Raw genomic sequence first — 23,361 nt, forward strand, 5'->3', positions numbered from 1 at the left:
AGTGCCTACTGAGAATGAACAAGTGGTATTAAAAGGAGTATTTTTCCTTATATCCTCTTCAGAAAAAAACATTTGGTATTAAAATCCAAGCCTTGGTCCACCTGCAGTTACCTAGAAGGTTAGAACTATTAATAGAATTAATTTCATGTTAATGACCACTATCATAACACTCTTCCCTCTTCCTTTTTTTCTAAGTATTCATATGAACAAATGAGCAGTGGTCAGAGTGGCTTTCAGTAGTACTGTAGTGTTAAGCCTGCTTGAGAACATGAGATAAGAATATCTTTGCTGAGTAGAGCCGAGCATTTTTCTATTTATATACATCCAGAGAACCAAGTTTCTGAGCCTTTGACTTAGAGAATGATAGGCAAAACCATTAGCAGCATTTGCTTAGCATGTAGAGGAAAAATAATAAGTGAAGGAACAGGATCATGATGATTTTTCTTTAGAGGAGTGGAGGTAGGAAATAGTTTCTCTGTAGGCCTGCTTGGTTCCTATCTTTTGTGAGATCAGCATTGCCATTTTCCTCTTTTAGCTGCCGATTTTATCTGTGAGTGTGCATCTTATATGTGTCTGCATATATCATTGCACACCACCAGCTTATTTGGTAATGTCTAAAGCAAGTAATAGACTCCTTGTCTGTTGAGAAAGCTTATCAGATGACAGCTTGTTTTGCAAGGTTCTTCCTTAACTCTGCATCAAAATGTAGGAGCAGTTACTGGCTGAGGCAAGGAAGTCCTATGTTGCTGTGGTTGACACACAGGTTTCAAAGTGGTTTAAGATCAGTGGACTTCAGACTTTTTTTGATCGTGACATTTTCTTTTATAACTCTAAACACATGTATATGCACATAAGTTCATGTGTATATAAATCACAAAACTTATAAATGGTACTTAACCTTCCACTTGTGACACAGTCTGATATTATTTATTTTATTCTAGTTCATTTAAAAAAATATGGGTTGAGACTTAATTAGCTGATCTTAGAACCTAGGTCATACCCAGAAGTTTGAAAATCACTGCTTTAGATGATTTTGAAGGCAGTATGGCTGTGGCAGAGTGATTCTGACAGACTTCTGTACTTGATGGCAGTATTCAACCTAGCACGGTGTCCCCCGCTCCCCCTAGTTAGGTCATTTGTTCAAGACATTTTAAAAAATTTATTTTTAAGTGCCCAATTATAGGTCATGGATTTAGATTACTATTAAAAGTATTTTAGCTTTATAGCATCATCTACCTCTCCAGGTTATCTGATCATTCTTTGCCACCTTCACTCCAGGGATGTCTGTTGCTTCAAAGAGAAGATAAAATATATAAAATTGCTCTGTATTGTAATCTGTATCTGTAAAAGGGCAGCATGTAGGGTGGTTTGGACAAACTCCTGGAGCTGTCCTTTCCTAAAACATTTAGCAACGTAATTCTAAACCCTTGAAGGCTTCTGGCTTATTGAGCTAAGTCTCTCTTAGCAGGAGGCTCCTTCCATTTGCATAATAAATAGATCTTAGGAACATACCTGTCTTGTCTAGTGTGACAGTGTCCCAGAGTTTGAAGAGCCTTCTTTTTCCCTTAAAACAAGAAGCTAATTTTGCATCCTACTTTGAAACATTCAGTTGACAGAGGTATTGTAATACTGACTTCTTCCTCCTTGTTTCTCTTCTGCATTTTTACTTTATTCTCTTCTTGTGATTCTTAGGAGTGTTTTTGGGTCTAGGCCTGAGTGGAATCATTCCCACCTTGCACTATGTCATCTCGGAGGGATTCCTGAAGGCTGCCACCATAGGGCAGATTGGCTGGTTGCTGTTGATGGCCAGCCTCTACATCACGGGGGCGGCCCTGTATGCTGCCCGCATCCCTGAACGCTTCTTTCCTGGCAAGTGTGACATCTGGGTAAGTGGGACTGGGTGACTGAGTGTGTATGTATATGTGCTAGTGGGTTATTGGCATACTGCAAAGCCGTGCAGTCGAAAAAGTTTTAGACTCAAAAGTTGGGAGACTTGTCTCTACTTAGCTGTGTTTCTCTGGACAGTAGATAGTACAATAGTAAATAACATTTATTGAGCTCTTGGTGCTCAGCACAGTACAGAGTGCTTTACATAGATTACCTCAGTTAATACATTAGCCCTATAAGGGATAATATTAACAATAGTTATTACTGTTTTCATTTTATAGATTAGGAAATTAAGGCTTAGGGAGGCTAGGCAACTTGTCCAAAGCACATGGCTAGTAAGTGGTAGCACTGAAATTTGAATCAGGCTAGTTTTAATATCAGAGTCTGTGCTCCTTACACAGTAATGAAAAGTCATCTAGCCATTCTTTGTCTCAGTTTCCTCATTTATGAAATGATGATGATGGACCAGAGTTCTACCAAAGTCCTTTTCGATACCAAAATTCAGTGATTGGTAATGAGAGACTGAGTGTACGTGTGTCTGGTGGGAGGAGGATGCGCCGATAACTAGATTGTGATTAATGGTAAGAGAGAAAGAAAGAGAAGGAGGAAAAGAAAATGTAAGAGACTGGCATAGATGCAAAATTGTATAGCTAAAGAGGGCCTGAAACACTTCCAAAGGTACAGAATTGGAGTGTTATTTAATGTGAAATCTGACCTTTAGGATTCTGTTCTCAGCCTATTGCTAGTGATTATAGACTAAGTTGATCATCTAATCTCTTTGAAGTTTAGTTTAGCTGTCAGTAAATGGACAGAATCCTGAACTCAAGGGCAAGTCTTTTATTAATAGCTTCAAATTAGTTAATTTATCTTTTTTTTTTTTTTTTTTTTTTTTGAGATAGTCTTGCTCTGTTGCCCCAGGTAGAGTGCAGTGGCATCATCATAGCTCATGGCAACCTCAGACTCGGGCTCAAGTGATCCTCCTGCCTCAGCCTCCGTAGTAGCTGGGACTGCAGGCATGCACCACCACCACGCCTGGCTAATTTTTCTATTTTTAGTAGAGACGGGGGTCTCGCTCTTGCTTAAGCTGATCTTGAACTCCTGAGCTCAAGTGATCCTCCTGCCTCAGCCTCCCAGAGTGCTAGGATTACAGCTGTGAGCCACTCCACCTGGCCTAATTTATCTAAGATTGCCTCATCATAATTTTGACATTGATATGGAGGGATTTTTACCCTTCCCCCACCTTTGGGGAAAATTAATCCCCTATAATTAATCTTAGGAAACATCTCTTGGGATGTGACTTTTGGTTTCTTCAAGTTTACATTTCTAAAACCATTATCTCTCCTTTGATAAATACTACTTTGCCACTGTACTTTTTCGTTTTGAGACTATAATGAGAGAGTAGTATAATTTTTGAAGTGATGTATAGTGCACTGAGCAGTTGATTACCCTTCTTGAGATGTGAAATAGCATTCAACAGAACAAGTAAAATCAGAAATGATGTCACATGCTTGTAGACCAGTTTCTGAGAAGGGGTTAAAAAGCCCTGTTTGCCTCATCTTTTGATATACTATGTGGTTCCTGCGATTCCAGAATCTTAGAGCTGAAGGAAACGTTAGGGACTGTATGCTGTGACCTTACCCCCGACCTGGAAGCCCCTGTAGTTTTGCTGACCAAGAGCAACATTTCAGTGGCTGCAGCTCTAGCACTCTTGTCCTTCTCAAACCATCAGCAGCAGTGAGTGGGAAGGGCTTCTGTGTCTAACCATAGCCCACTGCTGGGTGTCAAGGGATCCTTGGGACTTTTGTGTTCTGTTGGCAAGGGGGTCTGTATGTCATTTGCCACTGAGTTCCAGTGTTAAGTGTGCAGATTTTCGTGTCTAGAGCTTAGCAACAGCACCTTGATTTCTTTGGGGATGGCTGGCTTTCAACTCAGCAGAATGTGATATGCCTAATGGAAGTTCCAGGATCTGTAGACACCTTGAATTTGAGCTGGCACATCCATTCCCTGTCCTCTGCTCAGCATAAACAGGATTAGACAATCCTAAGTATCTTTAGTAGTCTTAATAATGTATGGTTTCTCCACCCCATCCTCTTTTTTTCCTTCCAGTTTCACTCTCATCAGCTGTTTCATATCTTTGTGGTTGCCGGAGCTTTTGTTCACTTCCATGGTGTCTCAAACCTGCAGGAGTTCCGTTTCATGATCGGCGGGGGCTGCAGTGAGGAGGATGCACTGTGAACACCTACCGGGAGCCAGGGACTTGACCCTGAGTCTGGGCCTGCAGCACCTGTGGGCCTCCCTGCCGGCCACTCATGCCAGTACCAGAGGAGCCCCCAAACTCTGACAGCCTCTTGGGCTTTGTGACAGCCCAGGGGCTCCACGTGGTACACGACTGAGAAGAGAAAAACAAAATAAATCATACCTCAAAGGATGGAGTGCATCAATATGGAGAAATGGCCCAAAGCCTGACTTACTCTTGGGATCTCCAGATTGAGGGCTCTGCAAGACCCTTGGCAAACTGGCTTCTGATCTGTATCGTATTTATTTGTAGAAGATGGGAAACAGTTTAGCTGATGGTTCTTTCTTCTCCCTTTCTCTCTCCGTAAAACAATAATGCAAACCAATTTAGGTGAACATTTATATCTAATTAATGGGTGGGAATGTGATTTTAGATGCTCTTTTGGGAGAACAAAGAAATTGATGTAAATAAGATTTCTAACTTACTGTTTAAATAAGAATTTATATAAATGTTTAAAACATAGGGATAGGGGAGGGAGGGAGGATTTTTGTATAGAATGAAACATGCAAGTACCACACACTGTTTCAATTTTGCACAAAGTGACTGTAGGAGGATCAGGTGATGGCCCCAGAATGTACAGTATCTTGGTACATCAAGGTGCCTTCTAAAGGCTGACATACCTTGGACCCGAGTGGGGTGGAGAGTAGAGCCCAGCCCGGTGATCACATGACCACTCTCAAGCCTGAGAGCCTTTGGGAGTCCTGAGGGAAATAGTATGTTTTTCCCAGTGGATGCAGAACATGAGTGGCTGGCAGGATGTGTTAGATAAAGGCCCTGGTTAAGGTGTCATTTGAGAGACTGACTTGTAGACTGACAGTGACCCTCTCTGAGGAGTGGAGCCACCTGCTTCTCCCACCCACGCTGCTAAAGGGGTGGTGGAGACAGTGAAGGAGCTCCGGAAACGTTGGCACAGGCTGATCTGGTTACTTCCTGGCGTCCTGCTCACGTTTGTGGATAATTGTTATTAGAGAAGTGTGACAGTTTTCCATACCCTTGCTATGGATCTCTGGAACACCCTGTACATTTCCTCTATTCCCTGCCCAACTGCCCTTCCTTCTGGGAATAAACATTGACCTTTCCCTGGCATCCTAATTCCTGGCATGGAGCCAGCCACAAATGAGATTGCGACTTGTCCAGGTGTCTCCTCTTTTGACTTAAGTTGAGAGAACCCTTCTTTAGGATTAGGAAGGATGAGTCTCACCTCTGGGACACTATCTTGGTAAGCATAGGTGTGACAGACACCTCAGCTCTCCTTGAACAAGAAAACCAGTGGAACTCTGGGAAAGCAGAGTCCAGTACTCCCTGTGGAGCTGTTGGCTGTCATTGAGCCCCAACTTGCAGGGACAGCGTGTTAGGAAGCTTAAGAGGAAATGGTATGTTATTGCCAGAGAGTCTGGTAGAGTCCTTACGGCTGTGTCTTTGAATTGCTGCTAGAAGTACAAAATGATCGCTCATGTTCAGGGCCACCTTGTGTGGTGTCAGGGAGAGTGGTGGAGGAAGGATCTGGTTCACGGAATCCTAATCTTGGCTTATAGGTGAACCACCCTTGGGCACTTGAGTCTTAGATTACCATCATCAAAGACTTGGGGTGACTCTGTCACATCCTGGGGATTGTGGGTATTGAGGCCCTTGGCCTGGGGGCTGGCATCCTCGGTGGGTGTTTGGGAATATGAGAGGGGTCTTCTGTTTATTCAGTAGAGTTTTCTTAGTTATTTTTGTCCTTCCTTTCCCCTTTTAATCTCCAGCGAAAGCTGGGATCCAGGAAGAAAGAATCCAGTGTAGAAGTTGGGAAGAACTTAAGAGTATTTTGGTTCTGGCTAAGGTCACTGCCCTGGGTGCTAGGTGGTCTGAGAAGAGACTCAGTGGGTAACTGGGGCAGTCCCTGACGGAATAAAGAGCAGTATTACCCGCTTTGAGAAAGTGTAGTCCAGCAGGACAGTGGCCATTTGGGCGGAAGCTCACTTGGTTTCCTGGGAGCAACAGCACAAATCAGAAGCCAGACTTGCTCTTCGGTCATGCACTTTGGGACACAGGGTACGAGATGCAGCCCTGTGATGACACCCACAGAAGTAGCAGTCTCTGGGCCCAGTCACCCACACCCCAAAGCAGGAAGAATCTGGTTCAACATAGCACAAACCCTTAGGAAAAATGAAATTACCATCACCAATGTGGAATCCAGTAAAAATCTCCCTCTTTCGGGTGTGTATGTGGGCATGTGTGTGCCCATTTGTATGTGTGTCTGTGTGCAGCTCACTACCAACAGCCTCAATGTGCACTTGACCTTACAGTGCTCGCTGAGAACTCTCACCAGGTTGGCGCCTGAATGCCTTACTCTCAGCAGTCGGAGGCTGGCTTGCTCTGTGCAGAGTTTTAATTTTCTTTTTTGGCCCTAGGCTTGTTAGGACCTCTACAGCTTCATTCTTTCATCATTAAATAGTGGCCTTTTTCAGTATTTCCCCCCTTCCCCTTTATAAATTGCTGAAGCCACAAAGCACATTTTTGGGGATCATAGAAGGTTGGGGTTCCAGAAAGGCATCTATGTAATGGTTTATTCACTGTGGGATTTCCCTACTTGCTGTATTCTCAATTTCTTCTAATAAAAAGAACCAAATGAAATATGCACTTTTGTTAATGTATTGTTTACTGCCTTTTCCAGCTCAACTCCCCTTAGCTTTTGGCACTTAGTTGAAGCCCTAATTTAGACACTGGAATTTAAGAAATGTTCAGAATCTTCCCATTCTGAATGCACAAATCAAAGTGCTTATTCCCAACTCTTCTGTGCTTTCATTATAACTTGGATCAGGTTTAGGATGGAGGGGAGAGCTAACTCTAAGGGGCAGTTCTTTTTTTTTTTTGTTTTCTTTTTTTTTGAGACAGTCTCTCGCTCTGGTGCCATGGCGAGTGCTGTGGCGTCAGCCTAGCTCACAGCAACCTCAAACTCCTCAAGCAGTTCTCCTGCTTCAGCCTCCCGAGTAGCTAGGACTACAGGTGCGTGCCACCACACCTGGCTAATTTTTCTATTTTTAGTAAAGACGGGGTCACTCTTGCTCAGGCTGGTCTCGAACTCCTGACCTCAAGCAATCCTCCTGCCTCAGCCTCCCAGAGTGCTAGGATTATAGGCATGAGCCACCGTGCCCGGCCTCAAGGAGCAGTTCATAATTCATTTATTAAAGTTTATAAAAATACCTAATATAATGAACACCTTATGCCAAGGGATGTGTTAAAGAACTATCGATCTCTGATGTAATTGTAACAACTCCATGAGCTAGTCTGTTATTTTCATCCTCATTTTACAGATAAGAAATCGAAGCTTAGAAAGTTTGCTTGACTTCTGGTGCCAGCACTCTGTACGGGAGAAGAGAATGAAAAGATAATTTAAGGAGAAAATTGCTTTCTGTCTGTACTTGAGTTTATATTTCTGATTAAACAGTTTCATATATACTGAGTTAAAGGTTTTAGGGTTTGTTAACCTGATCCCTTCTATCTAAGAAGAGGAAATCCCAACTCTTTTGCCTCAGGTAAATTGAGTTTTTGCAGGAGAATTTCCAGTATTGGGAAAATATGTCCATTCTGATTTCTCATTTTAGAGTATAGATACAACTTTAGGGAGTCCCATTGTTACCCGGGTACAGAACACTGTATCACAGTGTGCTTCTGATAAAAAATAAGCTGAGGCCTATGAATAAGCCACTTTTCCCCTCTCTTGCTAAAAGCTGCCTGTATGCTTCCTGTCACTCAGGTGATGTCCCATGAATATTGTAAGGGCAGTTGGAGGTTTTTTGTTTTGTTTTTTAAAGACGGGGTCTCTTGTCGCCTAGGCTGGAGTGCAGTGGCGTGATCACAGCTCACTGCAGCCTCGAATTCCTGGCAGTTTCAGTTTCAACTTTATAGAATGCTAGTGCTCTGGGTGCCCTAGAGAAGCCTTTGGGCAATGTTGCTTTAAAATTATCCCGGGAAAAAAAAGCTTCATTTTCTTGAATATTCTGATACCGTTGTAACACATTCCTTTTTGTCCTTCCTCAGTGGGCGTGGACCATTTGCCCACCACCCGTGTCCTGTCTAATGTACAAATCTTTTCTGCCTTCAGCTTTTTGACTAGTCCCTGAAAACAAGGCCAGTCTGGCTCACGTGTGTCGGGGGTGCTTGTGATGTCATGGCTCAGGGCTGGGGGGACCAAGGAAGCTGCACGTCCCCACAGCCTCTTGTTACTGCTGTGCCACCATTGCTGCCTTGCTAGGCTGGCCCAGAAACGAAAGGAGGTGGCTCCAAATCCCAGTTCTGCTATTTGCCATGTCACAGAGCAATGAGTTGCTTGCTTCTCTGGCCTCCGTGGGCTGGTAAACCGGGGCCAGTAATACATCCTTTGCATCCCTCACTGAGATGCTGTGTCTCACAGATAATTTGTCTTAAACTTCCATAGTAATTGGCTAATGATTCTGCCAACCCTTGCTCTAATTTCTTCCTTTTGTGGTCTTCAAGTCACCCCAAACCCTATATTTACTTTTCTGGCCTTAAGATACGTCCACTCCCTTGTCCTCCTGAACCAAAACTTCAAAACTTCACTTAGCATTGTGAAGTGGTTGTTGAAGCATTTTATCTGAAAGCACAATGTACAATACAAAATTATTAGGTGGATTCAGTAGTCAGTATTATCCCTGGTACTGAGGAGGGGGTCTGACAACATCCATGAGTTCTTGGTCCTCCAAAGTGTACGTTTATAGAAAAGAGATTTCAAATTCTGTACTCCACTTTATTAAATGACAGGTTCCAACTTTGTTCCTCTGAAGTCAAGGTGATGGCTCTTTAGCGTGAGTCAGGCTGCCACCTGCTGTCCTTTAATAAAAGTGTTTGTTAAAAGTAGAGGAAAACTAGTTCTGACCTTCAAAGGCAAAACTTAGAATATTCTGTTCTCCAAGGTAGAGAAGAGCAGGGTGGTTTATCAGAAATGGGTTTTGCCTCCACTGGTCCCGACAGGGATTTCCAGGGTTTTTAGTCCACTCTTGGCTGTGCAGACCAGGGGCCCTGAGGAAGCAGACCAAACAAGGCCAGGAGCTGCCTAGCACTTCCTAAGCTTGGCTTTTTATGAGTTGATAAATTTGCCTGAAAACGCTCTTCCCGCTTGGGTGGGGGGGACTAGCTTCCAAAAGACACCACTGGACTATTGTCCTAGAGAGAGACCAGTGGTTGGTGTCTGTGAGTCAGCAGTTGAGATCAAATGCTGTCGGAGGTCAGGAGGTCAGGACATTCGTTAATGCCAGACATGCAGGCAGGCTGTGGGCGGGGCAGGGGTGGGGACGTGCCTGTCTTGCTGGGCTGTCACAGTGGGTCTCCAGGACACACGGTGGGACCCTCTGAGCGCTGGCAGCCAAGGGGGCTGGGCAAGTGCTCCCTGCCGCTTTCTTAGCTCACCTTGGCCTGCCGGACACCTACAGCCTGTGCTGCTGATTCCCGACACCCACCTCCACGCAACAGGGTGATGGCAGGGAACGGGTCTTGTGCTTACTCTGTGCCAGGCAGTTCCAGGCACCTTCGGTCTTTACAATTCTCTCCCAATAATTCAGAGCAATTTTCAACTCTGTGCTGCAGTTTCATCGTCTATGAGACTAATCACAGGACCCACTTCTGGGGGTTACAGTGAGGATTTAATGAGATTCTGCCACTGAAGCTGGCTTCTCCGAGCCTCAGTTTCTTCTGCTGTAAAGGGGGCATTAGCACCTGTGGCATAGGATGGTTGTGAGATGTAATGCCAGTGAAGGTGACATTGTCTAGTCTATAAGGCACCTTACAAGTACGATAATGCGGTGTTTACAGAGTTGGCCTACTCGAGAGGGAAGCTGGGGCTGTTTGCTGGGAAACTTGAACAGCCTGCACTTTGAAGTGGGGGAGCTGAGGGTGGAGGAGAATGAAGAAGGGGCCCCCAGGGGCCTGCACGTTGTCCACGCCAGTCATCAGAGTTGGTTAAACTGAAAGGGCTGAGGCCACCCCAGAATTCCTGCATGCCCTTAATGTTGCTGTCACAGTGGAGAGTGCTATCTCATGGGGTTCAGGTCTTGGGGTTCTACTGGGAGATGCGTGTGTGTGGGTTCACGCGCCTGCGTGCACACAGGGTGGGGGTTAGTTCCCAGCTCCAGCTCCCTTCCAGTGAACTCTGCAAATCGGAATGGTCCCCAAAGTTCCAACCCCAAGGATTTCACCCCAGGGACAGAGCCAAGTAGTTTCTTTTGTAGGTCAGTGGCCAGAAAAAGACCACAGTGGGACCTGGGTCTCACGGGAGTCTGGAGCTGGTGCTCAGGAGACGCCCTCACCTGTCGTGTGACAGGCTGCTCTTTGCCCTGCGACCTCTGCTCGGCCGCAGCTGCTGTGTGTCTCAGCCTCCTGGCTTTTTAGTTGATGCAAAATTTCCTTTAGGTGAGGGCTTTGAAAGTTCTTTAATAGCGACACTGTAGGGACATGCCATGCAGTCATGTCCGTGTTTCCTGAAAAGATTTAATACCTGTTCCTGTTCTGGGTCTTTCCCATCACTATTGACTCCCTTACCTTCCCCTCCCTCTGTCTCTCCCTTTCTCTTACACACACACACACACACTATTCCCTTCCCTTCCCCCCTTCTTTCTCACACTCACACTATTTACTCCCCCCTCCCCACACACACACTCAAGACTTCTCCGGGCAGCAGATAGGGAAGAGAGCCGCCCGCCTGGGCTGGGTCTCACTCTGGGAGGCTCCGTTGCCAAGTCCTAGGCAGGGCTGTTCTTGCCTTTGCCCCATCCTGCTCCTCCTCCTCGGCATCCAGAAGCCCCTGGCTTCTCCTGGAGACCACTGTGGTTCATCAGGAACAGCTGACCCTTTCTTGCCTGGGGCTGCATGTCTAGAGCACAGGTAGAACTAAGTTCTTAATTCTTTTGTCTTGGTCCAAGCGGAGCTCATGCTGGCCTCTGAAGAGGAGACAGGAAGGATAGAGGATGCCCATGGAGACGGGAGTGGACGGCGCCAGGCACCCGGGAGCGTCTTTGGGAAGTGTCTCTGGGATGCTGGTTTCCCGTTCCATCCCGAAATCTCCAGAGACAGGGACCATTAGCCCGGGATTGAGAGGTGCATTGGCCTGGGTGAGAACCCAAATGTAGTGAGCTGGACCCTATGACAGTGCTGACTTTTTAGAATGTCTCTTGAAGGATCACCTTGCCAAAACAGAGGTCAGACTGGTGTCACTGCAGGAGTTGGGGCGGTAGCCCCCAGGCGCACAGAGGCAGCAGGAGCAGGGGCAGCGAGGCTGAGGTGTCCGAGGCGCCACCGCAGTCCTGGGCATTCTCCTGCAAACCCAGAGCGGAGATGAGAGGCCACACTCGCAACGGAGGCCAGGCCAGGGAGGGGGTCTCTGCAGCGAACAAGGCGAAAACCCTGGGAGAGGGGGAGTTTCAGAGAGTGGGGGAAGCACTGCCACCTTTCTTAGACCCCCCACCTTTCAGGGCGGGCAGAGGCTGTCCACTCAGGCTGAGAGCTGGCTGCGGGGTCATGCTCTCAGAATGGCCTCAGGGAAGTCTTCAGCTCTGGGAGCATGCGACGTGGACTATTCGGGACAGCCATGCCCAGCAAAGGCTGCGCTGTGTGTGAGCACCGGCTCGGGGCCTGACACACGGTCTCAGGTGCTCAGCAAATACCAGTCACGACTATTGTTACCCGCACGGCCTCCTCTGGTGTGCTCAGATCATTCAGAGCTCAGTGCAGCAGGAACGAGCACAAGGTGAGAAAGCTGGATTTTAGTTTACCTAGGCTCAGACATGCGTCCCGGCTGACTTAGTATTTCAGTGGCACGAGTCTCTGATGTGTTTTTACAGTGCTACTTCTGACCACAAATAGGGGGTCATTTCCCCACCCCAACCAATTCTCCAGCTCTGTGGACATCAACTCAGTGTCCTACAATTCAATTCAATTCTGACACTATCTACCTGGAGTTGGCACCAGATCCCACAAGCTAAAGGGCTCAGCCCCACAAGACTGCCTCCACCAGTCACAACTCTGGGGCCTCCAGTACTTCAGACTAGCTACAAATCAAGGGCTCCCATGACCCCCGCCTCAGGTTGGAGAATTTGTTAGGATGGCTCAGGGAACACTTATTATAAAGGATACAACCCAGGAATGGCCAAATGGAAGAGACGCACAGGGCAAGGCATGGGGTGTGCGGACCTTCCGTGCCCTCTCTGGGTGCACCACCCTCCCTGCACTCGGGTGTGTCCACCAGCCCCAAAACTCTCCCGACCCCACTGCCCAGGGTTTATGGAGATCTCATTATGTAGGCATGATTGATGAACTCATCGCCCACTGGCGATAAGCTCAGTGTCCAGCCCCTCCCTTCCCTTGCCCAGCAGGCAGGGGGTGGGCTGAAGGTCCCAACCCTCTACTCATGCCATATCTTTCCAGTGTCCAGCCCCCACCCTGAAGGGCCCCCAGCCACCTGTCATCTAATTAGCACGCAAAAAGACACTCCTATCTTTCCAACGGTCTTAAAGGCACTTGTGTCAGGAACCAGGGACTAAAACCAAATATTAGAAGGAAAGATGCTCCTGTCACCCCTATCACTTAGAAAATTACCAGGTTTTCGGAACTCTGTGCCAGGAACCGAAGACAAAGGCCAAATACATACTTCTCATTGTATCACAGTATCATCGGATGGAAGCGGGACGCACGTGCGTGAGGGTCCCGCCCAAGGGCACAGAACTCTGGGACGAAGCCCCAGCCCGCACCTCACCCCGCCCCAGCCCGCACCTCTGCGTGGAAGGCGTGGCAGGTGTCTGGTCGCCGGCGCAGCTTCTGGGAGCGCATCCTGTCGCACTTGACTGAGGCGTTATGTGCAGAGCTCGCCGTTAAGGTTAACGCCGGAGACTGAGGCCGGCAGAGCTGCCCTGGGGGGCCACCTGCCTTGCAAGCCGTCTGCGGTCAGGAGGTGGGAACACGTGACGGCGCTCGGGCCGTGAGCCCCTCAGTGACGTCGACACCCCACCCGCCCCAGCCCGCACCCCCTGGGGCACGGGAAGGATATATTTGACTTCGGTGGGCTCCTGCAGGACTGGCGGGAAGACGCTGCAGTCGCAGGTGGGGTCTGTCACCAGGAGGAGGAGGTTGCTGCTGGGAATCTGCTGCATCGCAAACGTCCTGCGGGAAGAGAGGCTCAGGTCGCGCGCTTGTGGCGGCACCCCGGAGAGCACTTGCGGAGCCGTGTGGCGTGGAGTCGGGGTGGCAGGGGAGGAACAGAACCTGGGCAGGGCAGGGCCGCCCGGGAACAGCCCTGGGCGAAGACTCGGTCCTGCGGCTGCCTTTCCCCCAGGCCTGTGTCGCTGCGTTCTCCCCTCCCGGCGGGTTGGGGAAGGTGAGGAAGTCCAAACGGGGATGTTTGAAAGGGTTGCTATTAATACACGCAGGGAGCACGGCATAAATCGGGACTGTCCCGGCAAGCGGGGAGGCGAGGAGAGGGGGCCGCCCGCGGGAGGCCGCGGTGCGGAGGGCGGCCACCAGGTGGCGCAGCGCTCCCGCTCACGGCGCGGCGGGGCGGGGGCCGGGGGTCTGGGCCCTGAGGACCCGCACACTCGGGGGCACTTTCGAGAGCCTGGAGGCCTGGCCGTTCTCCTCCCGCAGCCCTTGCCGTCGGGGCTGTGGGATGGCGGCGGAGGGCCTGGGGCGGGAGGAAACGGCCCTGGCCCCCGCTGTGTGTACCTTGTTTCCTCCGCCAAGGAAAGGGGGGGAAGACCCCTGGGAGTGTGACCTTTCACCAGGAAGCATCCCCTGCTTCCTCCCTTCCGTGGAGCCGCGGGGCCCAGGCCCCACCTGGCTGCCCCCTCGCCGGGACGGGGGAGCGGCGTGGCCCTGGCCGGCCAGAGCTGCCTCGCGACTTACTTCTGGCAGGCCCCGCACTCGATGATCCCGTTGGTCTCCTGGATGGCCGGCTGGTGTACGAACACGGGGTACTCGGTGTCGCAGGGCTGCAGCATGTCCTGTTTCTTGTGCTTGTGTGCTGTGGGCAGACAGGCGAGGGTGTGAGGAAGGCACAGCGGGAGGGCCTACACACCACGCCTGTGGCCCCAGCACTTCCAGGGCCGGGCGTTCACCCCTGCCCCTCTGCAGATGGCCGCCTGGCTGGACAGTTCTCAGGACATGGAGAGGAAGCCGAAGGGAGGGGAAGGAACAGAGAGCAATGGAAGAGAGTGGCATCACGGCAGGGAGGGGGCAAGGGCCCTGGGTCTCAGGGGCATGTGACCCTGGGGAAGCCTCTTCCTCTTTTGGGAAGCCACCTCCTCACTGTGAGCTGGGGGACTGCACCACCTCCGGGCTCCTTCTGCATTGATGTCCCAAGGGTCTGGGCACAGGGTGGAGCAAGGGGTGCTGAGGGGTGACTTGGGGGGTCTCAGCCCTCTTAATCCCACAGCCCTCCCCTTCATTGCGGATGGGCCAAATGCAGTTCCAAGTCCTGGCCCCACTGCCCCCAACCCCATGGCCAGGCCCAAGGTCCACCATCCAGGTAGCACCTGAGTGCCCCCGGCCGGGAGGGTGGGGCAGGTGAGCTCCAGGGCACAGGTCAGCGGGAGCCTGGGGCTCCTGGAGGTTGTGTGCTCTAGCCCACTAAGGCAAGGGCGAGTCCCAGGAAGTCCTGCTCTGGGGACCCACGTCTGCTCTTGCCAGGGTGGCCCCGAGGTGAGCAGAAGACAGGGCCAGCTTCAGGCTGGAGGCCAGTTCGTCCCCCACTCCTATTTCCTCAAAGTCCTGCCATGCCTTCCGCTCTGTGCTGGTGGCCTGTCTGCGACAGAGGCAGGGCAGGAGGTCATGGACCTGGAAGTGGAGGGTCACACAGGGTCCTGTAGGAGAGCCACAGGTCTGCTTATCTCCTAGACCCAGAAACTCCCTACCAGACCTTGAAACCAAGAGGGGACACTTGGTCAGCAGGCAGCAAGACACTACTGGGAGGAACAATCGCCCAGCGCTCAGCCGGGCTCCATCCGTGGTCAGCAAGGGCTGGGGCCGGGCGCTCCCTGCTCTGGGCCCCTGGGATCAGTGGGTAGGCGCTCCGCCACTGCTACGAGGCCACTGCTCCCTCCAGGGCCCCCTTACACTGGCCTTGTCCCCAGAGGGGGCTGGCTCAGCGCTGGGCCTGCCTCCTGTCACCTGAGCCACCCCGTGCGGGTGAGTTCACCTCAGAGGCCAACACAACTACAAGGTAGGTCGTGGGGCTTCCTTGAGGTTGCACAGCTGGGAAAGAGCATTGGACTCCAAGTCTAGTGCTCCTTCACTGAGGACACTGGCGCCTGGTCCAGGGTCAGCTGGCCCCAAGAGGAGGAGCTCTGAACCCGCAGGGTGAGGGAATCTTTCTTGGCTTCAGCAAGAGCAGCTGCTGACGGAGAGGGACTGAGCCCCAAGTGGGATGGGGTTAGTCCTTGTTCCCTGCCAGGGGGACAGGCTGCTTCCAAGTGGGTGTGGCACGTGGCTGGTGGTCTTGCACAGACACCACATGACTGTGAGCTGCCCCCCAGAAGGAGCCTGGAAACAGGACGGGGAGCTGGCCTGAGGGGGCAGCAGGACAGAATAGGCCAGGGAGAGGACAGCAGTGGACGTTACTATTTTTTTTATCAAGAAGCCAAACTCTGAGCCAAAGATGGCAGTCCCCAGCATCGGGAACTTCTGGAACCCCACGGAAAAGGCCCTATTAGCAGGAGGAGTTGAGCAGAACTGGCTAATGCCAGGCAGCCCTAGTGGTTACAGGCTCCGAGCTACTGGGCGTCTCGTGACCCCCCTCTAACCTGAGCCCTGCTGTGGGGGGTGGACACCTGGGCTGGGAGTGCTACTGTTTCTTCTCCAAGGGACGACCTGGCACCGCTCCCTCACACTTGGCCCTGGCCCCTGGAGCGCACCACTCTTTGCCCTTTGGAAGTGAGGAGAGGAGGCCAGAGTGCTCTGTTGTCCCTGGGGCAGAGCTGTCCCTGTGCAGGACCCCCCCCCCCATCCTCACTCCTGGCAATGGTGCTTTAGACCGGGAGAGGAGCCCAGGGTCCCCCGAGTCAGGGTGTCGCAGGATGAAGAGAGCTCTGCCCTTCCTGGGGTCATCCTGGGCTGGCACATTGTGGGCAGGCCCTCCATGGCCCCAGCTGTGTCCCCACGCCACCGCGCACAGGGCCCTCCTTGGCAGGTGCTACTCACAGTGGTGGAAGACAGCCTTAGCTGCCGGGCATGAGTGGACACAGCACAGGAGGGCATGGCGTCACACAGGGGCAGGATGTCATGGGGTGGTGATGATGCCACACAGAGCAGTGGTGTCCGAGGTGATGCGATGTCACACACAGAGGTAGGGGAACCGGGGGGAACGGAGGTGATGAGATGTGAGTCACGAATGGCCTCAGAGTGCCCACCCCCGCCGCCACCCACCCCGAGGTGAAAGGTTTCCCTTGCACGTGAGGCCCCACAGTTCCGTGTACTCACCCTCGGCCGCTCTGCCGTGCCAGGAGCCCCAGGCACTCCACTCCGGCAGCAACCTGTCAGACACGGAGCTGACTCCAGGGGCCCGCGAGCCCTCCAGCCCTGCAGACCCTGACGGACCCTGCCCAGCCCCTCTCCTCCAGGACACCCTGCTCCCTGCTCGAGGGCACTGGGTGGGCACAGGGGTCCCCCCTAGAAGCAGTAGGCAGGGAGGAGGTGCCATACATGCCCAGGGACCTTGCCCTCCTCCCCTGGGGCGTTGTGGAGACCACAGCAGACTCTTGCTCCGGGACTCCCTCCCAGCCCAGCCTCACACCCCACTCACAGCAGGAGCTCCCGCAGCAGCCACCTGGTCACCGTCAGGAAGGCAGAGATGGGCTGGAAAGGAGAGGACACCCTTCGCACCGCGGTCCACGCGCCTGGGTGCTCCCCCAGCACCGCCCCCGGAGAGCAGACAGACGGCTGCCCCCGCCCCACAGGGTGGCCAGAGAACACGCCACCACCTCCCACTTTCCCCTGCAGAGGGGGTGTTGCAAAGCTGAGCTATCTGGAAAGTGCCTATTGTAGGTCAGACACCTCTGGCAGGGGCTAGACAGCCCTTCCAGAAGACTGGTCAAGTCTCGTCCTGAGGACCAAGCCACTGGGGTTCCTGTGATTGTGTGGCATCACTAGGCAGTGAGGCTGGGGACAGCTCCATTTCTTCACAGCTGGCAGAGCAATTCCCCTGATGCCCAGAGGCAACCGCACAGGCCTGGAGCGGGCACAGGCTGAGTGCTGAGTGCAGTGGGGCGCGGGGCAGAGGTGGGGGAGTGGGGGGTCCTGGGGCCAGACGGCCGAGGCAGGGTGAGAGCAGGGCCTAGGGGACTTCATCCTAGGACAGGGAGAGCGCTTGCTGGTGGTGGGCGGAGGGAGGTGTAGGTGACACTCACGCTGACCAGGGGCTGGGCCGCGCTGTGGTGGTGACCTGGGGGTTTGCACATGGCCTGGTAGTCATACATGGTCACTCTGAAAATCAGAAACAGGGCTTGGTGAGTCCAGTGCCACCCCTATGCCCTGCCCCTGCCTCAGGGGACTTTGCCAGCAGGGCCTCCATTCGCCAAGATTCCTGAGGGCCCCTGAACTGGGACAGCAGGTCGGAGACAACTCATGCTGAAAATGACATTTCTGCACTTTGAATGGTTGAAAGAAAAGGAGAGCAAAAGGCTTGCTCTTTTTCAGGGTGGTTTTCCCTCTAAGGGCTGAGCTGGGGGGGCCCTCCCAGGGGGGCCCACATGGCCCTATGCCCCTCCCCACCTCACGTCCCTGGCTCCAGAAAGGCAGCTTCTGGAGCTCTTTGGGGCTCTCACTGTGGGTTTTTGAGATCGGGATCCCGAGATCTGTCTGTCCACTTAGCGTCAGCTCTGGCCTCTGCTGTGGGTGTCAGGTGGAGAGGAGCATGTCCCACTTACTGGGTGAACACCCCCATGCCGACCAGCTGGGTCATGACAGCACCATCCACCTCCCCCAGAAATCTTCCTGTCTGCGAGGAGAGAGAGAGGAGAGGAGAGAGAGAGATCGAGCAGGATGAAGACTTCTAAATCTAGCACTATTTAGCCCAGGGCTCATTTCTGAGCTGGAGATTTCTGAGCTCAAGATTGGGAAAGCCCAATAGATGCCCTTGAACATAATAAAAACTGAACCCATTGCACCCATGCCTCACATGTTGACCCGCTCCGGCGTGTGCTATGTCAGTGCTTTCTACACTCTCAGCGGTAATCTATTAATTGGCTATGAAATCAACCTAGAAGTTGCAATCAGATTTTTTAAAAATAGTACAGAATTCCTTAGAACAATTTAGTATGAATTACTTGCAGCAAAGTTAAAGAAGTTTTTCTGAAACTTGATTTGTTGTATATGCTTGGGATGTGTGTGTTTGTGTGTGTGTGTGTGTGTTGAGTCAGACATAAAATGCATTTCTTTCTGCAGGTCCTGGTCAAAAAGCAGCATCTGCCTCATACACCCCGGTGTCCTCATCACCCAGACTTGAGCACACTAGTGTGGGCTTTGAGTCCCCTCCTTCATCATCAGTGTGTCCTGTGGGTTTGCCATGCCCCTCTCCACTCCAAGGACAACCTAATCACTCGTTCTCTCTCCACTGCTCACTCACTCTCCTAACTGGTCTCTCTCCCAAGTCCCTGTGATTGCTGCCAGGATAACATTCCTCAGTGCAGCTTGGATTGGGCACTCTCTTCTTTACTTCCAAAAGAATAAAACAGGACCCTTCCTCCTACCCTTGTCCCTCCTGTCATTATCCATTAAGCAGTATTTGGCGGGCTCCTTCGCCCATGTGCCCAGCAGCATCCTCCAAGCCAGCAGTGTCCTTAGGCCGTAGCTCACTTCCAAGCTGGCAGAGAGTGGCCTCAGACCGCCCTCCCTCTCCACTGCCTGTGCTTGCCCTGTACTGGGCAATCTCTTGATTCTGCCATTTTCTCAGCAAGGCAGAATGGAAGAGCTTGGTCTTTGGCATCTGATTTTGACTTGAATGTATGTTGCCTTGAAGACTGGGGTAACATGTGCCAAGTGTGTGGCGCGCAGTAGATGCTCAGTAGATGGCAGCCATTATTCGAAGAAGATGCCTGTGCTTTGGCTGGCTGTTCTTCCTGCCCTGATTGCCTCTTCTCAGTCCTCATGCCAAGGAGCTTTCCTTCTCATCCTCCTTAAGAAGTCTTTGGGTTCTAATCCTCCAGTCAGAACGCACCCCTCTTCTCTCTGCACTCTGCTAGCGTGTGGCCAGCATGCCTGTTCAGCCCTATTCCCATTCTGCCTGAAAATTAGTTGTCCCTCCATTGTATTGAAAACTGCTCAAGGACAGGGACCATTTCTTACTCATCTCTGAATTCCCCAAAGTGCCTTGCTACCTGGACATAGTCAGTGTGGAGTTTTGTCAGGGCAGGGAGGTGGGAGCCGGAGTCCATGCCCATATCAGGTTCTTTGTAGAGAGATTTCTAGGCTCCTGGGCCTAACATCATGATGTGTGTGATAACGACCAAGAAAGAGAGATGCAGTCCTGGCACGGGAGCTGAGGCACATGGGCCTGGCCGACCTCAGGGAGAACCAGGGAGATGCCAGTAGCCCTCCTTAAGGAAGCAGGGATTTATTCCAGACAAGTCAGTTGGACACAGGGCTCCCGACACCTGGTCAACAATCAGAGAAGTTCTCTCCCACATAAGAGAGGATGGTACCATATTGGGGTCATAACCCCAGTAACACTTCCATGATTTATAAATCAGCAAGCAGGGGCCACAGCTCTTCAGATGGGCCCAACCCAGGAAGCTGGGGTGAGGTCAGGAAATACACTTTTCAGATTGTAATTAAATAAGAAAATATAGTACCTGCCTCCTATAGTATTTCCTATTTGGAAATAGCTCAGTTATAAAATTAAAATGTAAGGATGAGACCACCTAAAAATGTATAGCAAAATTGTAATCTCAAAAATAGACAGATTAATTATGAAAGTAAACAGGAGGAAAACAAGAGTTGGGGACAAAGAGGTATTCAGACTTGTCTGAGCTCTGCTAGCTCTCTGCCTGGAATGCCCTGACCACCAACAACTGTTTTTTAACAGCTTTTATCCACAAGACTCTTAGTCACGAGGTGGATACGATGCAAAATTGAATGAAATGGACACGAATCCAGAGCTTCCGACTGGTTTGGATAGACAGAGAGGAGCACATGAGCCCTAACACAGGACAGTCTGAGACCTGGAGTATCCGATCTTGGTGAAAACAAGGAGGGCCCCTGTGTTCTGACTAGGAGGCCTGACAGGCGGCATTGAAGAGGACAGTGGGCAGAGCAGGGGACAGCAGGGAGGGTCGAGGGCATGCTCCAGGGACAGAAAAGTGTGTGGGGAGGTGAGAGGCATCCAAATCCTGCCTGTTCTTCAAGGTGCTGCCCTAAGCCACCCAAAGCTGCACCTGATTCCTCCAGCTGGAGTGAGCCCACTCAGCTGGGGATCGCTTTTTGCTGTTTCAGTTACCGTGTGCGTGTGCGTGTTGTTGCTCCAGCACCTCCGTCACCGGACAGCGAGGTCCCGGAGGGTAGAAGTCCACCCCGGCCCCGCAGGCCACACGGCCTCTCGTGCACGGTTATCACTCAGTGCCTATTTGCTGAAGCAACGTGTGACGGAATGAATGAATGCCCTGAGTACTCTGCTCCCTAGGAAAGTGCAGCACGGAAGGGACGAGGCTCCTGACAGGCTGCCCAAACCGCACAAGCCTGTCCTATTCTCCTTCCTGCTTCTAGGCTATTCACCAACAATCCTGTTGTTCGAACACTTGACTCTGAGAAGGGAGGTCCCTGAGAATAAGATAAGCGTAACCCGGATATTGGAAAAATGTATCCTCCTCTGTAAATAAGCAACTTGATTTTCTAGGATACGTCACTCTGGCAGAAAATACTCATTCTTCCGTCTTCTTTAGTAGGGCAAGCTGACCTCCATCCTGGTGACAGTGTGCTCAACGAAAAGACTACATTTCCCAGAGGCCCTTGCAGCGAACGCTGGCCAATGGGGTGCTAGCACAGCCGCCGGGCAGGACTTCCGGGGGTGGAGCCTCTTCCAGCCTTGGGACTTCCGCCTGCCCGCTGCCCTCTCGCCTCGTGTGGGAAAGGGCCCTGGAAGGCCGCAGAACCTGGCTAGGGTCTTGATGATGGGGCCGTGCCGGGCCTGGGCTGCCTTCATCCAGTCTTTATGAGAGAATAAACCTTTAATTTGTTTAAGCCACTGTGGCAGAGACTTTTACTGGCACCAGAACACAATTCCTAGCTGATGGAGTTTCCTTGGGACTTTGTCCGAGTGAATCCCTGCCTCAAATTTTGGTCCCTCGTCAGTTCAGGACCCCCAGACCGCACGTGGAGCGGCACTCACAGCGCGGCTCTATGTAGCGCCCTGACTGCCCACGGCGCCCCTTACGCCGGGGATAAGACATAAAATAAGCAATGGTCCTGCGCTGCCTGAGCCCTGGGGCTGGACAGAAGGGCCTGGGGCTCCGTGAGCCCACGTCCGCTGACCGCTGAGATGGGCGGCTGGGAGAGAGGCAGATCCTGCGAGGTGGAGCCTGGAGGGGAGGCAGATGGGAGCACAGGCAGAGCTGAGAGGTCGGGCAGTCGCCCCTGGGCATGGGCTAATTTGCATGGCCACTTGAGGTTGCTGCTGCAAACAACCCTTGAAAACGGATACTCTTGACTGGTAGCAGATGGAGCAGACCTCACACTGCCTCCTCACCTAGGGACAGCTTCAGTTTCTTCTCTGAAAACGGGAACACTCAGCTTCTCAAGGGTGTCAGGGTTCCCTGAGTCACAACAGTGAAGTCACTGTGCCTAGCTCCTAGGGAGGATCAATTTCCTTTCATCCTTTCTTAGTTCCAGCAGCCTGGCCTGGCTCCCTGGCTGCAGAGTTTCTTGACAAATGCCGTTGGCCACACAGTGCAGAGGAGTCGGGCCAGCACTGCACTGGGAAAGCCACCTGGAGAGCCTGCCTCTGTGGATATGGGAGGTCTCAGGGTTCTGATGAGCAGAAGAATTTTACTCCCAGAGGGCCCAGTGGGTCAGGGCCACTTGGGAAGTCAGGAAGGCAGAGGGAGAGCTGCTGCCAGGACTGACACAGGCTGCGGGGAGAGGGGAGGTCAGGAGCAAGTGCTGGGCCTGGGGGAGTGGCTTGAGGACAAGAGCAGAGCAGGAGATGGGGGAGGGGGAGGCGGGGAGCCCAGAGAAACAGGAGCTGAGGCCCAGACAGGCACATCTGACAGCCCCTGATGGCAGAAAGGGTCCCCTGCTCTGCGGGCCTGCCCAGCCCTTGGGCTGGGGCGGGTAGGGTAGCATGTCTCCGAGAGACCCAAGTCTCTCAAGAGAAAGGTGCCACGATGGAGCTTCTGATTTTCCCAGCTTTGCTGCCCCATTGAGGTCCATTTTGAAGCTCCCATGGGTGGGTGCTGCCCACAAGCAAATGACAGGAATTGGAGTGCTGAGATCCTGGGTGACAGATTCACTGTAAACATCGCAAAGCTCCGCAGAGCTGTTGTCACTCTCCTGGCCCCAGCTGTCTGCTTCTCTTTCTGGGCCCCAGATTGAGGGCTGTAATGCTGTCGCTCATAGTTCTTCATCGTAAGAATGAGCCCTGAGCTGGAAGAGAGGCCTGGTGGGCCCAAAGTCTCACCAGCAGGCCCTCTGGCAGGCTGCAGTGCATGCCCTGGGGCTTCTGGCCTGACGCTGCGCAGTGGAGGAGGGCCTGGGTGAGGAAGGGCTTGGAAGGACTTGGGGAAGAATCTTTGCATCTGGAGCTCAACAGGCTTCTCTCTCCAGGCCCCTGAGTGGACCTGGAGGGACAAGGAGTTGCCGGAAGCTTCTGGCAAGTTTGCCCAGTCAGGACAGCAGTAGCAGCCAGCTACAGTGGCTGTAGAGGGACAGCAACTGGCAGTGAGGCCTGGGCAATGGTTCTGAACTATCTGGAGGGCACATTAACGTGCACATGCCTGGGCCCCACCCCTGGAGTTTCTGAATTGCTAGGTCTGGGTGGGACCTTGGAGACTGCATCTCTAACAAGCTCCCAGGGCCCACTGTTCCTGTCTTCCCGTGCACTTGAGGCCCAGGGAGGAGCGGGAGTGGCCGGGTCCAGTGGCCCTGGATGGCACTAGTGTGTGTTGGGGCGAGAGGGGTGGGTTTGGGTGAGTGGGTGGGAGGTAGTGGTG

At 52.1% G+C, this 23,361-nt stretch overlaps 2 protein-coding genes across 2 annotated transcripts in view; one reads left to right on the plus strand and one right to left on the minus strand.

The window, feature by feature from the left end:
• The window catches only part of ADIPOR2 (adiponectin receptor 2), a 76,648-nt gene extending 69,855 nt beyond the window's left edge, over positions 1 to 6,793 (plus strand). Inside the window, exons 7-8 of the mRNA XM_069491662.1 lie at positions 1,693 to 1,886; positions 3,994 to 6,793. Of these exons, the coding sequence (XP_069347763.1) occupies positions 1,693 to 1,886; positions 3,994 to 4,122 (323 nt within the window). The 3' untranslated portion in view covers positions 4,123 to 6,793. The remainder of the gene's footprint in view (positions 1 to 1,692; positions 1,887 to 3,993) is intronic.
• Positions 6,794 to 11,388: 4,595 nt separating this feature from the next.
• The window catches only part of CACNA2D4 (calcium voltage-gated channel auxiliary subunit alpha2delta 4), a 110,723-nt gene continuing 98,750 nt past the window's right edge, over positions 11,389 to 23,361 (minus strand). The window contains exons 31-39 of the mRNA XM_069490395.1: positions 18,088 to 18,158; positions 17,569 to 17,644; positions 16,965 to 17,017; positions 16,643 to 16,695; positions 16,364 to 16,384; positions 14,072 to 14,189; positions 13,221 to 13,333; positions 12,930 to 13,029; positions 11,389 to 11,581 (exon numbers count right to left, since the gene is read on the minus strand). Coding sequence (XP_069346496.1) covers positions 11,389 to 11,581; positions 12,930 to 13,029; positions 13,221 to 13,333; positions 14,072 to 14,189; positions 16,364 to 16,384; positions 16,643 to 16,695; positions 16,965 to 17,017; positions 17,569 to 17,644; positions 18,088 to 18,158 — 798 coding nt within the window. The remainder of the gene's footprint in view (positions 11,582 to 12,929; positions 13,030 to 13,220; positions 13,334 to 14,071; positions 14,190 to 16,363; positions 16,385 to 16,642; positions 16,696 to 16,964; positions 17,018 to 17,568; positions 17,645 to 18,087; positions 18,159 to 23,361) is intronic.

This window comes from Eulemur rufifrons, chromosome 16 (genome assembly GCF_041146395.1).
Source record: "Eulemur rufifrons isolate Redbay chromosome 16, OSU_ERuf_1, whole genome shotgun sequence".
Classification (NCBI taxonomy): domain Eukaryota; kingdom Metazoa; phylum Chordata; class Mammalia; order Primates; family Lemuridae; genus Eulemur; species Eulemur rufifrons.